At 60.5% G+C, this 15,615-nt stretch overlaps 1 protein-coding gene across 1 annotated transcript; it reads left to right on the top strand.

The window, feature by feature from the left end:
• Nucleotides 1-194: 194 nt before the first annotated feature.
• Nucleotides 195-15,214, top strand: SP1 (Sp1 transcription factor). The gene is made up of 6 exons (XM_065862174.2): nucleotides 195-345; nucleotides 1,289-1,383; nucleotides 2,063-3,554; nucleotides 9,611-9,779; nucleotides 10,987-11,186; nucleotides 11,325-15,214. Exons 1-6 carry the CDS (start codon nucleotides 339-341, stop codon nucleotides 11,636-11,638), a joined length of 2,277 nt encoding a protein of 758 aa, XP_065718246.1. The 5' UTR covers nucleotides 195-338; the 3' UTR covers nucleotides 11,639-15,214.
• The last annotated feature ends 401 nt before the right edge of the window (nucleotides 15,215-15,615 follow it).

The following is a 15,615-nucleotide window of genomic DNA, read 5'->3' as shown; positions in this document are numbered from 1 at the left end:
CCGCTTCCCCATTGGCCGCCGCCCGCGGCGCTCCCCCTCCCCCACGGGGCGGGGCGGCGGGGGCGTCGCCCCTCCCGCCTCCCTCCCCCCTCCGCCGGCCCGCCCTCGCTCCTCATTGGCCGCGCCGCCCGTCACTCGCCCGCCCGCGGCGGCGTCCCATTGGTGGGCGCGGCGGCGGGGGCGGGCCGCGGGGCCGGGGCCGCGGCGCGCGGCTCCCTCCCTCGGCAGCCCCTTGGCGGTCACCGGCGGGGTTAGGCCGCCTCGTCAGCGAACCGGGCGCGCCCGCCCCTCCTCCCCCCCGCCCCGCCGCCGCTCTGGGCTCGTCCCCCCCGGCCACCATGAGCGGTAAGGACGGGCCCCGGCGGGGCGGGGGGCGCTCGGCCGCAACCACACGCAGAACGACGGCGCCCGCCCGCTCGGAGGGGCCAGAGGCGGCCCCGCCCCACGCCGGGCCGGGCCCCGCCGGGCCGGGCCTTCGCCTCGCCTCGCCGCGCCGGGGGGACCTGCCGGGGGAGGGACCCGGGGGAGGGGGAAGGCCTCGGGGGAGGGACCCGGCGGCCGGGCCGGGCTGGGAGCGGAGGAGGGGGCGGCGTGGCGGGGGGGGGTGATGGGGGAGGCCCCGGTGATCGGGGCGCGGGGGGGGGGGACTGCGAGGGAGGATCCGGGAGATGGAGCGCGGGGAGGAGGGTGTTTGCGGGGGGGTGTCGGTCCGAACCCCCCGGGGAAGGCGCCGTGCGGGGGCGGGTGGAGCCGGGATGGGGGGAAGCGGGGGTGGTTGATCCTTGGGGTCGGTGTGACCCGCGGCGGGGGTTTGGGGCGGGGGGGGACGGGGAAGCGCTGCTGGGGGAGCGGAGGGGACGAGGAGGGGGGGGTGGCAGAGGGGGGACCTGCGGAGCAGAGACCCCCGTGCGGTGCCGGGAATCCCGGCCAGGGATCCCCGTGGGCTGGATCCACGTTGGGGAATCCCATGGGCAGGGCAGGGAGGGGAGATCCGGGCGGGGGGGGGGGGCCGGGGCAGGGGGTGGGGAGGGGGGGCCAGGGAGTGTCCCGGGCGGGTGGGGAGGAGCCGGGGCCTGGAGCGGGGCCGGGCCCTCCCCCGCCTGTCCCGCTGCCAGCTCCCCTTGGCAGCTCCCTCCGCTTCCCAGCCCCTTCGCGCCAGCGACAGGGGCCCCCCCGGAGTGCCAGCCAACGTGACGTGTCCCCCCCGCCCGGCCCGTGACACCCCATCTGTCCCCAACTCCCGCCCGAAAATGTCTGTAATTCCCGCTGTCGTTTCCCACCCGCGCAGACCAAGAGAGTCCCGAGGAGATGGCGCCAGTGAAGCCCGAGAAGGGCGAAGGAGACGCCAGCAGCACCAGCAGCGCGGGCGGTGGGGAGGGCCAGGTGAGTGCGGGGAGGGGACCGACAACCCCGAGCCGCCAGCCCTGGGGAACTCGCTGTCCCCGTGGCAAAGTCCAGGGCCGGGCCGATGTGTTTGTTTGGCCCAGCCGAGCGTTACGGCGGCTCCGCTCCCCGGGGAGAGGAAGAGAAAGGGCGAGCGAGCACCGAGGGACGGTGACGCTGCCAAACGCCCCGCCGGAGCACTGACCCGCGGCTTCCCCTCCTCCCCAACCCCGCGCTGTGCCCTCAAAAACACAGTTCCAGTGCTCCCAGTAAGCACCGCAGCCCCGCTGGCCCTGCTCCAGGTCGCAGTGCCCAGAGATGACCGTGCTTCCCCAGAATTGTTCTCCCGTGGGGAGATTTGCCCGCTCTGGGGTGGAGGAGACGTCTCTCTGGTCTCTCCTCCCCTTTTCCATGCAGCCTGTGTTCCCTTTCCTCCCTCCCGGAGGGTTTTTCCCTGCGGGTTCACCCTGTCCCAGCCTGACAGCCCTGTGTCTGGCAGCCGTATTTTTCCGGCTGTGGGTGGGTATTCTCAGGAAGGAGTGTTTATCTTTTCCAAGTACGCTCCTCCCTGCTTTCTCTTTTAATTTTTTATTTTCTTTCCCTATTTTTTTTTGTTCGATTTTCGCCCTGCCCAGCGGGGCCGCCTCCGCCTTCCTTAACTCCTCCTTCTCCTTCCCAGGAGTCGCAGCCTTCCCCGCTGGCTCTGCTGGCGGCCACCTGCAGCCGCATCGAGTCTCCCAACGAGAACTCCAACAGCTCGCAGGGCCAGCAGGGCGGGAGCGGCGAGCTGGACCTGACGGCCGCCGCCGCCCAGATCGCCCAGTCCGCCAACGGCTGGCAGATCATCTCCGCCGGCTCCAGCACGCCGACGGCCTCCAAAGAACAGGGCGGCAACGGCGGCAACGGCGGCGACGGCTCCAAAAGCCGACCCGTGAGCGCGGGGCAGTACGTGGTCACGACCGCCTCGGGTTTGCAGAACCAGCAGGTGCTCACGGGCCTGCCGGGGGTCATCCCGAATATCCAGTACCAGGTCATTCCCCAGTTCCAAACCATTGACGGGCAGCAGCTCCAGTTCGCCACCACCCCTGCCCAAGTCAACGTGCAGCAGGATGCGTCTGGGCAGCTCCAGATCATCCCCGGCACCAACCAGCAGATCATCACGAGCCGAGCGGGGACGAGTAACCTCATCGCCATGCCCAACCTGCTGCAGCAGGCCGTCCCCATCCAGGGCGTGGGTTTGGCCAACAACAGCCTCTCGGGGCAAACCCAGTACGTGGCCAACGTCCCCGTGGCTCTAAACGGCAACATCACCTTGCTGCCCGTCAACAGCGTGGCCGCCAGCCTGGCCCCCACCTCGCAGACGGTGACGCTGAGCGGCTCCGGTTCTCCGGACAGCAGCTCCCAGCCCGTCACCTCGGGCGCCACCGTCAGTTCCACCAACACGGCCACGTCCCACGCCAGCTCCGGCGCCTTTTTTACCAACGCCAACAGCTACTCCACCACCACCACCACCAGTAACGTGGGGATCATGAATTTTTCCACCGGCGCCACGGTGGGAACCAACGTCCAGGCGCAGACGCCCCAGAGGGTCGGCAGCGGCCCCAGCTCGGACTCCCTGCAGAGCCAGGTTTCGGGGGTGGGTTTGCAGACGGGGGCGCAGAAAGAGGGGGAGCAGAGCCAGCAGTCGCAGCAGCAGCAGATCCTCATCCAGCCGCAGCTGGTCCAAGGAGGGCAGACGATCCAAGCCCTGCAGACCACCCCTCTCTCCGGCCAGACCTTCGCCACCCAAGCCATCTCCCAAGACGCCCTGCAGAACCTGCAGCTCCAAGCCGTCCCCAACTCGGGGCCCATCATCATCCGCACGCCCACGGTCGGTCCCAACGGCCAGGTGAGCTGGCAGACCATCCAGCTCCAAAACCTCCAGGTTCAGAACCCCCAGGCGCAGACAATCACCTTGGCCCCCATGCAGGGAGTGTCGCTGGGCCAGACGGGCACCACCAGCACCGCGCTCACCCCCATCGCCTCCCTCCCCAGCGGCACCGTCACTGTCAACGCCGCCCAGCTCTCCAGCGTGCCGGGCCTCCAGACTATTAACCTCAGTGCCTTGGGAGCCTCGGGGATCCAGGTGCACCAGCTGCAGGGGCTGCCGCTCGCCATCGCCAACGCTACCGGTAAGTTCTTTCTGTCTCGGTTTCATTTTCCGTAGCCGGGCAAGAGGAAACGGAAGGCGAAACGAAGCGGCCTGGCCGCTGCCCCGCGCCGTCTGGGCTTTGGGGGGCACAAGGGGGGTGATCGATGCTGGAGAGAGTTGGCAATTGGGGAAGGAAGTTATTGAAGTTCTGCCGATGACCAGGTGACACCGAAGCTCATTTTGGGGAGGTTCTGATCGAGTTAACTCTTGGGTGTGTGATTCCAGGGAGAGAAAGAGCGCGGATGCTCGTGGATAGGGATGGAGGGATGAGCAGGGGGGACCCTGCAAAGGGTCAATCGTGGGTTTATTTGCGAGGCCACGGGGTTTTCATGTCAGGGTTGGGGTGTGGATCTGAGCCCCAGCCTTGTAAAACTCAGGAATAACTTAAATCCCCCCTAGAAAACAAGGAGCTGCGGGGGTTTCCTCGCGGGGCGGAAGGACGGGCTCTTGGGTGTATATTTAGCCTCGAGTTGGGTGCTGGCGTGGGACGCCGTGAGCTCATCCTGCCCGAGATGTTCCCGCTGGGCTCCCCGCTCGCCTCCCCAAGGCTCCCCGGGGGGGCTGTGGACACGGGGTGCGAGCTGGAACCTCTCATCATCCCCTCGGAAGCACCGCGCTGCCCGTACGAGGGGGTTTTAAGCCCCTTCCACGAGGAAATCGCTGCCTTTCCCCCCGTTTTCCTCTTTGTTTTGTTTTGCTGCGGCTAAAAAGGCAGGCGCTGGATTTAGTCACGGCGAGAACGTTGCTCAATCCGCCTCGTGCTTCCTCCTCGCGAGAGGAGGAGGAGGAGGCGGCGGCCGCGCTCCCCGGCTTGTTTTGCAGCATATTTTGGGCTGTCGCCCCGGGCTCGCCGGGTTTATCACCGCGGTCGGGATTAACCTGATCCTCGGATTTCCCGGAGCCCAGACGCCCGCTGGTGCTCCAGCACCTTTGCTTTTGCCCCCAGTCACTTGTTTTATAGGTGGAAAGGCAGAGGGTCCCCTCGGCCTTTTGCGCCCGGGTTTGGCGGGATCCCCTCTCTCCCCGCTTGTTTTGAAGGTGCCGGCGAAACGCGTGGGCGACTTTTAGTTCCTGTATTTGCGCCTGGCTCTGCCCTCGGAGGTGGGAACGCTCCAGAGACCACCCATCCAGCCCACTCTCCTCCTCCTCTTTCTCCTCCTTTTGAGCTCTTGATCCGCAGCGACAAATTCACCGGCGGCCGCCCCGGGAACCGCAGCCCAGGGCTCCGCACGTTGGGGCCGCGCTTTGATGTTGTGGCGTTTGAAAAGAGCGGGGCGCAGGTTTGGAAGGGTTCTTGGGGACCCCCCGCCACCCCGGCTCGATGGCACCGCGGGGACGAGGTCACAGCGGCTCCTCCTGAGAGCCCGGGGGGGTCGCTGCTGGGATTTCTGCTTTTCGGTTTCCTTTCCGAAGAGGGGAAAGATCCTCTTGGAGAAAAGCGACGCTTAAAAATGCCTTTAAAAACCCGATTTTTGCGAGTTTAGCTGCGGGTTCCACAACACTTGGGCGCCTCGGTGGGGTCCCCGGTGTCCCCCGCCTGTCCCCGCGGTGCTCGTGGAGGGGATGTTCGCAGGGAGGTGACGCAGTGCCAGGCGAACCGGGGTTTCTCTTCCCCTTTTGACCGAGTTGTAAGGACGAGAGGGACTTTTTTAGCCCCGTGTCCCTGTGGTTTTGTCCCTGTCCCCACCAGAGTCCCCTCGGAGATGAAGCACCAGGTATGTGCTGGGTAAATAGGTGACCGCAGCGGCTTCAACCCTGGTTTTGTGCAACACAGCCCAGCGCTACGTTCTGTGTTGTCCCAGGGGTGCAGCAGCCCCCTGCTCACTTTTTGGGGCTCCATCCATCACTTGGACTGAGCTTTGCCGTCGAACGGAGCGGCTTCCCCCCAAATCCTTCATGGGGGAAGCAGTAACCCTTGGCAATCTGTGTTATTAAGCGCGTCCCAGCTCTGTGCTGTGACTTCGGGGCTCTTCCCAGGGCACAAAGACCCGATTGTCTCCTGTTCTCTGCTTTTTAACGGCGGCTTTGTAGCCTTGCTGAGCCATCCCCTTGCTGCGGCATCGGCTGCCAGAGGAGGGAAACGGGAGCCGGTTTTGGGCCAGCAAACCCTGACGGGATCCCTCCTTAATTGTTTGGTTCATTACACCCGTGACACCGCGTCAGAAAATAATTATATTGTGACATTTCCTCCTCTAAACTCCAGCTGGGCCGGACTTTAAATACCACCCCGGCTCCCTTGGCTCGCCTCGCTCTTTGCTGTAATAAACAGGGCGGTTTAGGGAAGAAATGGCACAAATCCCGCGAGATCCCCGGCTCCGCATGGGGAGTGCTGGGGGTGTAGAAACGGTGCCATTGCAGCGCGGCCTCATCCAGGGCCTCCCCGCCGGTCGGACCGGTCGGGCTCCGCACCCGTGGCCCCGCGGGGGAGTTTCCTGGCCGGCTCCGCGCCGGCGCGCCGGCCTCTGATCCTCCCTTCTTTCCTCTTTATCTGCGCGGCCTCGGCCCCGCCGGGGAGCCTGGGTTTTATCTCCGTGCCGCAGGAGCCGCGTCCCGATGAGGAGCGGGGTGATTCCCACCCGGCTCCGCTTTGAGACCCTCACACCGTGCACCTCCCGGTCCCGGCGCAGGGGTCGGGGGGACCCCGTGAGTGATACAGCTGGGGGTCCCCCTCTCTGCAGAGGGATGGGATTCAAACCACGGGCTTGGATAAAGCACCCGTGCTTGCCAGTCATAGACGGGAAGAATTTGGAGGTTCAGGTGCCCATGGACAGTGATAGAGGGGAAGAATTTGGAGGTTCAGGTGCCCATGGACAGTGATAGACAAGAAGAATTCGGAGGTTCAGGTGCCCATGGACAGTGATAGAGGGGAAGAATTCGGAGGTTCAGGTGCCTGTGGACAGTGATAGACAAGAAGAATTCGGAGGTTCAGGTGCCTGCAGACAGTGATAGACAAGAAGAATTTGGAGGTTCAGGTGCCCATGGACAGTGATAGAGGGGAAGAACTCGGAGGTTCAGGTGCCTGTGGACAGTGATAGACAAGAAGAATTCGGGGGTTCAGGTGCCCATGGACAGTGATAGAGGGGAAGAATTCGGGGGTTCAGGTGCCCATGGACAGTGATAGAGGGGAAGAATTCGGGGGTTCAGGTGCCCATGGACAGTGATAGAGGGGAAGAATTCGGGGGTTCAGGTGCCCATGGACAGTGATAGAGGGGAAGAATTTGGAGGTTCAGGTGCCCATGGACAGTGATAGAGGGGAAGAATTTGGAGGTTCAGGTGCCCCTGGGGGCTTCCCCGTCTCTTTTGGGGGCTTCCCCGTCTCTTTTGGAGGTTTCCCCGTCTCTTTTAGGCCGGGCTCGCTGGCCTTCCCCATCTCACCTGTGCATTCTCCTCCATCCCTGCGTCATCAGCGACGTTTCCTTTGAATAAACCCGGGTTATTTTTTGGCACAGTGCTGGTGCTTTGCCCCGGCCACCCCCCCCAGTGAAGCTTTAGCATTTAACAGCAACCCAGACTGCAATTAGAAGGGCAAACGAGCCCTGTGCTTCAGTTTACACCCTGATACAGGTATCTATCGAGTCCTGGCGCCTTGAAAATGGGACAAGGTGCCTTCCCGGCCACCCGCGTCCCCTCGCTCGTCACCCACCAGCTCCCTCTACTTCATCTCCGCAGGAAGCGTCATTTATTGTGACGCAGAAACCTCGGGCAATTAAAGGTATGGCAGAACTTGCTGCGTGGCTTTTCCCCTCGTTAAAGCTCCGGATTCAAACGCAATTACCCAAAGCATTGCGGTTCTGCTTCAGAAACACAACCGGGTGCTGCGCATCCTGTAACTCCTGAAAGGTACCGAGCCCGTTCGCACCAACGAGCTCCTACTGCACGTTAACTCGTTTCGCTAATTAGCAAGGAAATCGAAGGTGATTGAAGGCAAAGGGACCGCGTTGCAGAAGCCACTTTTGTCCCTTTGTGCAGCTGGGTTGTGTCTGGTCTGGCGGGGTGAGGATGAGGGGGGTTTGGGGTGAGGATGATGGGGGTTTGGGGTGAGGATGATGGGGGTTTGGGGTGAGGATGATGGGGTTTGGGGTGAGGATGATGGGGTCTGGGGTTAGGATGATGGGGGTTTGGGGTGAGGATGATGGGGGTTTGTGGAGAGCATCGCCACCCCAGGCTTGTGTTTTGTGCTTAAAAACAGGCTGAGGTGGGGAGAACTTAATTGTGAGTGGGAAAGGTTTGGTTTGGGTTTCTTCTTTAAGGTTTTTTTGCCCTTCAAACTTCTTCTCGCCCCTTTTCCTTGCGTTGGGAAGGCGACCCCGGTTTGTCGTGCGCGGTGACAACGTCCCCCCCAATGTCAGGGTTTCGATGCCCTGAGCTCGGGGCCTCCGCGAACGCTTTGGTCTTGGGCGCGATCTCTATCAGCAGAGATAACCATCATAAATCATCCAACCCTTTCCTCCTCAAACCCCGGGTTTCTGGAGACTTCGGAACGCGAAGAACAAACCGCGTACGTACGGGATCTGCCTTCCCCCGCCGTAATTCATTTATCCCTTGGTTAGATGCGAGCCGTAGATTACCAGGGGAGGATTTGGGTTATTCCCCCGCTCCGTTTGACTATAAAACGCTGCGTAGGCTTTGGCGCCTTTGAAGATGAAGCGGTTCCGAGACATCAGGGCTGGATTCTCCCCCTCCCGAGCGCGTTTTGGGGCGAGCGCTTGTGTCTTCTCCCTTTTTTGATGTTTTACAGCCGCCCCCCCCGGCCGGCGCATCCGCCATGGGGAATCTCTATAATCTGTCTCAGGAGCACAAGCTGTCGTCGTTGGCTTATAAAGCTTAATAAACCCAATCCATGCGTCTTAAACCCATCCCTGCCGGTTTGAGGCCGGGAACACAAGAGCCCTGAAGAGGTTTCGCCCCCGTTTTTGGTCCTGAAATCTTGGGACAGCGAAGCTCCGGTTGGTGCCACCGCCACCCGGATTCACCGAAGCCGCTTCTCTTTTCGGAGGAAGCCCAGAGGTAGAGAATGACCCATTGTGCGCATAAATCCGCCCCCCACGACATCAAAATGCCACCGTGGATCTGTCCGGTGTCACAGGTACCCTGGGATCCATCCCTGGTTGCCTTGGGTCTTTCCTAAGCCTGGTCCTTAAGCCCGGCTTTGCTGGGCGCCACTGACACCTGCTGGTAATGGCAAAGTTAGGCCACCATGGCTCCGGCCACCAAAAACTCTTCGTCACTCCCTTGATGTTGCAAAACTCCCTCCTGGCTGCATGGAGAGCCCAGCCTGCACCAAACCAACATTTAGGCCTGGCCTAAGCCTGCAGTTTATCCTTCTCCGGCGCCCTGCGGATGCTCCGTGTCCTGCCTTGAAGAGGAGACGGAGCAAGCAAACCATCCCCAGCGATGGCCCTTGTGTCCCCATGTCCCCAGCAGCCTCTGCCTGGGGTACAATCCTTCCTGATGAACAGCGTCAGGAAAGGCCCCAGATGGATGTTTTGGGGTAAAACTCAGCCCAACGCACCCTCATTTCATTGGGGGAAGATGTGACAAATCTCAGCGTCATTTGCTTCTGGGGACTCGTTTTATCCCCACCACGTTCACTCCACAATCTCAGCTCTGGACGCGGTTCCAAGGGCTCTTTGTATATGTGTATACATATATATGTGTATATATATTTTCCCCTTTCTGTGATGTCTCCAACCCGCTTGATTTATCGCTGCTTCTGTTGGGGGGCCTGGTTTGGAGTCTGCCCTGTAGATTTGCTCTGGGATCGTTGCTTCCGTCAGGCTTGAAATTGTTTGAAAAAGGGGAAAACTGCCTCTTTCAACCCAAAAAACGCCGGCGAAGGGACTTTGAGGTCGGTAGGAAGCTGCGATTGGGGGAATTGCCCATTTTCCCTTGGCGATGTTTTCTTGCTGATTCAAATAACTTCACTATTTTACTGAAGCTGAGACCCCCACCGCCGTGGCGAAAAGCTGCAAAAAAGCCCCTTTTTGGCGCATTCCCGCCCCAGAGCTCCCAATAACCCATTTCTTGTGATTCCAGGTGACCACGGCGCTCAGCTGGGGCTTCACGGGACGAGCGGGGACGGTTTGGGCGACGAGAACGCGGCCGTGGAGGAAGGAGAGACCAGCCCGGACCCACAGCCCCAGCAGGGCCGGAAAACACGCAGGGAAGCGTGTACCTGCCCCTACTGCAAGGACAGCGAGGGCAGGTGAGGCTGCAGCGCCAAAGAACGGCAAAAACACCCCAAAAATGCCTCGTTTGCCACCGTTCTCCCTCTTTTTTGGGGTTGGCTGACACTGGAAGCTGTGCTGCCATCCAGAGACATGGGCAGGCTGCAGAGTGGGGGAAAAATTAATGAAATAGAACAAGTGTAGAGTGTTGTATATGGGCAGGAACAGCCCCAGGTTCCAGTGTAAGTTGGGAATGAGCTGTTGGAGCGGTGAAAAGGGAGCTGGGGGTCCTGGGGACAGCAGGGTGAGCATGAACCAACACTGGGCCCTTGTGGCCAGGAAGCCAATGGGACCTGGGGTGGGTTAGAAGGGGGGGTCAGTGGGTCAGAGAGGTTCTCCTGCCCCTCTGCTCTGCCCTTGGAAACAGGGTTTAGTTCAGATACTACCAGGATATACTTGGGGAACATATAGATATACATACATATATGTATATATAATATATACAACCATATCACCTTGAGAACGCCTGATCTCATCTGATCTGGGAAGCTAAGCAGGGTCGGGCCCGGTCAGTACTTGGATGGGAGACCAGCGGAAGCCAATGGTAGCTGGGGTGGGTTGGAAGGGGTGGTCAGTGGGTCAGAGAGGTTCTCCTGCCCCTCTGCTCTGCCCTTGGAAACGGGGTTTAGTTCAGATACTATCAGGATATACTTGGGGAACATATATGTATGCATACATACATACATGTATAATATATACAGCCATAGCACCTTGAGAAAGCTTGATCTGGGAAGCTAAGCAGGGTCGGGCCCGGTCAGCACTTGGATGGGAGACCAGCTGGGAATCCTGGGTGCTGTGGGCTGAGCCAGCACTGGGCCCTTGTGGCCAGGAAGCCAATGGGACCTGGGGTGGGTTAGAAGGGGTGGTCAGTGGGTCAGAGAGGTTCTCCTGCCCCTCTGCTCTGCGCCGGGGAGACCACCCCTGGAATCTTGTGTCCAGTTGTGGCCCCTCAGCTCCAGAAGGACAGGGAACTGCTGGAGAGGGTGGCAGAGCCTGGCCCAGGCTGCCCAGGGGGGTTGTGGAGTCTCCTTCTCTGCAGACATTCAAACCCGCCTGGTTCCTGTGGAACCTCAGCTGGGTGCTCCTGCTCCATGGGGGATTGCACTGGGTGAGCCCTCCAGGTCCCTTCAACCCCTGACGCTCTGGGATTCTACGGATTTATTTTTGCTTGTGCTTTGTTCTCAGGAGCTCCGGGGATCCCGGGAAGAAGAAGCAGCACATCTGCCACATCCCGGGCTGCGGGAAGGTGTACGGGAAGACCTCGCACCTGCGGGCGCACCTGCGGTGGCACACGGGGGAGCGACCCTTCGTGTGCACCTGGCTGCTCTGCGGCAAGCGCTTCACCCGCTCCGACGAGCTGCAGCGGCACAAGCGCACGCACACAGGTGGGGACGCCAGAGGGACCCCCCAGGATGCATAGGGACCCCCCGGGATTCATTTGGGTGGTAGAAATGGGGATTTCTGGGCCCCAAAACGTGTTTCCCGCCCAAATAATTGAACATTTTGACGAACTTTTCCTGCAGGGGAGAAGAAATTCGCCTGCCCCGAGTGTCCCAAGCGCTTCATGCGGAGCGACCACCTCTCCAAACACATCAAAACCCACCAGAACAAGAAGGGCGGCCCGGGCGGCGGCGTCACCATGAGCGTCCCCATGGACACGGGGGCCGCGGGGGAGGCGGGGGGCGCCGGAGCCGCCCCCTCGGCGCTCATCGCCACCAACATGGTGGCCATGGAGGCCATTTGTCCCGAGGGCATCGCCCGCTTGGCCACCAGCGGCATCAACGTCATGCAAGTGGCCGATCTGCAGTCCATCAACATCAGCGGCAATGGCTTCTGAAGGGACACGAGGTGACAAGAGGGGGGGGACGCCATGGGGGTGACACCAGGGGTGATACCACGGGGTGACACCACGAGGGTGACACCATGGGTGATACCACAGGGTGACACCATGGGCCAACACCACGGGGGTGACACCACGAGGGTGACACCATGGGTGATACCATGGGGGTGACACCACGGGGTGACGCCACAGGGCAACACCGTGGGGGTGACACCATGGGGGTGACACCGTGGGGGTGACACCGTGGGGTGACACCATGGGGTGACACCACGGGGTGACACCACGGGGTGACACCATGGGCCAACACCGCGGGGGTGACACCGCAGGGGTGACACCGTGGGGTGACACCATGGGGGTGACACCGTGGGGTGACACCGTGGGGTGACACCACGGGGGTGACACCACGGGGGTGACACCACAGGGGTGACACCACAGGGCGAAACCACGGGGTAACACGGGGGTGGCCGGGAGCTGCGCTTGGCCACTTCCACAATGTCCCTGTGTCCCCCCCGGGTCCCCCCCCGGCGCCGCCTCCGGTGACCACGCCAAGGCCAGAGCTATTGTATATTTTTTAATTAATTTCCGCTTCACTTTATTATTTTATTTGATTTATTTTTGTCTTTTATTTGGTCATTTTTGGGGGGGGTTCCCCCCCTTTTCCTCCCCCAAATCCGCGTCCCGTAGGTCCCCTCATCATTGCCTTGGGGAAAAATCCGCCACCTTCGGAATAACTTTTTAGCAAAAAAATAACGACAAAAAACACACAAAAAAAAAACAAAATAAGGAAAAAAAAGGAAAAAAGAGCAAAATCCAAAAAAAGAGAGAAATTAAAGAAAAAAAAAGATTCTATATTATTATTATATATATAAAACTATGGAATGTGTTGATTTGAGAGAGCGGAGATTTCGCTACCATCGACCTCTTCGATGCCTTAACCCGGAGCGGGTGGTGCCCCCCCCCGGACCCCCCGCTTTCCATTGTAACCGGCAACCCCCCCCCAGGCTTTTTCCACCCATTCCTTCCTAATTCTTTGCTTTTTATTAATTATTCCCCCCCCCCTTGTTAAAACACCCCCCCCCCTCCTTCACTGGGCTTCATTTCCAGCCCATTCCATTTGGTTTTATTGGCTAAAATGGCTTTGATTTGTAGTCCTGGCTCTGGCTCTGGGGGGGGTCTGCAGGTTCGCTTTGGGGGGGGGCACACAATGGGACACATGTGACACCCCCCAAGCGATTTGGGGGGGGAAAAACCTCTTTTTGTGAGGCCGCCTTGGTCTTAATAATAATCTGGATTAATCAGTTTTGGGGGGGGGGACAGCACTTCCCCCCCCCCCCCCCCAAAAGGTCCCTGCGGGGAGGGGACACGGGATGGGGGGTGTCCCCCCCCCCTCCCCCCCGGGTGTTCAAAATGGGGGCGTTTGGGGAAAAATCCGCTTGGTTTTTTGTGTCCCCCCCGAATACTGGGGGGGGTGATTTTCAACTCAGGGTGCACGGGGGGGTATTTTTCCCCAAAAAGGGGGTTATTTGTCCCCAAAAAGCTGGGACATGGATTCCAACCACCCCCCCCCTCCAAAAAAGAAGCTGCATGGGGGGGTGAGCAGAGATTTTGGGGTGAAATGAACCCAGATTGGGTCTGGGGGGGCAACACCGCCCCCTGGGATGTGGGAGGCGGTTCAGAGCGGGGGGGGCAGTTCTGAGCCCCCCCCGGTTGCAATTTGGGGACCCCCCGTTGCAATGTGGGGACCCCCCCCATTTCAGTTTGGGGAACCCCCCATTTCAGTTTGGGGACCCCCCCCATTGCAATTTGGTGACACCCCCATTGCAGTTTGGGGATGCCCCCCGTTTCAATTTGGGGACCCCCCCGTTGCAATTTGGGGACCCCCTATTGCAGTTTGGTGACCCCCCCATTGTGGTTGGGGATCCCCCCATTGCAGTTTGGGGAACCCCCCCATTGCAGTTTAGGGACCCCCCTGTTGCAATTTGGTGACCCCCCCATTGCAATTTAGGGACCCTCTATTGCAGTTTGGGGACCCCCCTGTTGCAATTTGGTGACCCCCCCATTGTGCTTGGGGACCCCCCCATTTCAATTTAGGGACCCCCTATTGCAGTTTGGTGACCCCCCCATTGCAATTTGGTGACCGCCCCATTGTGCTTGGGGACCCCCCATGTTGCAATTTGGGGCCCCCCCATTGCAATTTTTGACCCCCCCCATCTCACCCCATCCCCCCCTTTGTTGGGGGGGGGAGCAGACCCCCCCAATTTTCCTCTCCAACCCATACCCCCCACCCCACCCCCAGCAGTTTGCGGGGGGGGGGGGGGGGGGGTCCCAAAACCATTTGATTATCGGCAGGATGGGGGGGGCTGCGGTTGCCAAAATTGCTCCGGGTGGTGGGGGGGGGGACCCCAAAAATCCCCCAGCGCCCCCCCTCGGCAAAACTGTGAAGCGGCAAAAGGTGTTTTTACCTTGAGTTTTTTTAGTAAAAAAAAGATGAGAAAAAGGCAAAAGCTCCACGGGGCGGGGGGGGGCACATGGAGCTGCCCCCCCCCGTGTCCCCCCCCCCAGCTCGCTCGCTCGCTCTCTCGATTATATATTTTTGCATTTGTATATTTTTATATAGGAAACTTTACGCATTTGTATTTTAATAATTGTGAAGCACTATGAGCCCCCCCCGCCCCCCCCGGTGTCCCCCCCCCCCCAATGTGGTGTCTTCCCCCCACCCGCCCCCCCCCCCCAGACTGGAAACTACAGAGAATTGGTAAAATAACCACAATTTGGGTTTAATTGTCCTGATAGTTTTTGGTTGACCCCCCCCCGCCCCCCCCATAATTTGGGGGTGTTGAGCAGGAATCAAGTGCCAAACTGGGGGGGGGGAGGGGAAATCGGGGTGTCCCCCCCACCCCCCCGGTGACATTCCCCATTGTCCCTGTTGGAACTTAATTTTCCTATGGAAAAGTGGGGGGGGACACCCCCCCCCGTGTTTTTGGGGGGGTCAGAGGATTATTTGGGGGTGGGGGGGGGTCAGAAAATTTGGGGGACCCATTTGTCCCCATTTTGCCTCTGTGCCCCCCCCCAAAGTAAACTCAAATCCCCCCAAAACACCCCCAGGGCGGGGGGGGGGCCACACAAAAATGTGCCTTGTTAAGGGGGGGCAGGTTGGGGACAACCCCCCCACCCCCCAAAAACCTTTTGTACCCCCCCGTTTTACCCCCCCATGGGGTTTGGGGGGGAAATGGGGGTGTCACCCCCCCCCTTTATCCCACCACCATCACCCCATCATTTTGGGGGGGGGGCGGGGCCGTTCTATGCACGGGGGGGTCCGGGGGGGCCCCCCCCACTGGCAATAATCCCAGACTGTTTGATCTTCTCTGCTGAAATTTCACCTTTTTTGGGGTTTTCCGTTGGTTTTTTTTACCGAATCCCGTGGCCGATGCCCCCCCCCCATTTCTTTGGACCCCCCCCCCCCATTTCTTTGCCCCCCCCCATTTTCTTTGCGGGGGGGTGTTTTGTGTTCAGTTTTGTACGACCCGCCCCGGGCTGTTTCTCGGGCTCCTTTGTAAAAACGACAGAAACGTGGATTTTGGGTCTGGGCTCCTGATTTGTGACAAACGCGGGGGGGGAAATTTGGGGGGGGGGACACACGTTGGGGTCTGGGGACACATCGGGGGACCCAGGGACACGTTGGGGTCTGGAGACACAGGGGGGTCCTGGGGACACATCGGGGTCTGGGGACACATGGGGGTCCTGGCAACACATTGGGGACATTGGGACACGTTATGGGCCTGGGGACGCATTGGGGGACCCAGGGACAGGTTGGGGTCTGGGGACACATTGGGGGACATGGGGACACGTTATGGTCTGGGGACACATGGGGGTCCTGGCAACACATTGGGGACATGGGGACACGTCATGGGTCTGGGGACACATTGGGGTCTGGGGACACATGGGGGTCCTGGCAACACATTGGGGACATGGGG

This window comes from Patagioenas fasciata, chromosome 28 (assembly GCF_037038585.1).
Source record: "Patagioenas fasciata isolate bPatFas1 chromosome 28, bPatFas1.hap1, whole genome shotgun sequence".
NCBI lineage: Eukaryota > Metazoa > Chordata > Aves > Columbiformes > Columbidae > Patagioenas > Patagioenas fasciata.
Note: the sequence above shows the minus strand (reverse complement) of the source record. Positions and strands in the feature narration are given on the sequence as shown.

Coding starts and splice junctions, on each gene's coding strand:
- SP1 (XM_065862174.2), top strand. Junction 3,555..9,610: donor CGCCATCGCCAACGCTACCG/GTAAGTTCTTTC, acceptor TTGTGATTCCAG/GTGACCACGGCGCTCAGCTG. Junction 11,187..11,324: donor GCACAAGCGCACGCACACAG/GTGGGGACGCCA, acceptor CTTTTCCTGCAG/GGGAGAAGAAATTCGCCTGC.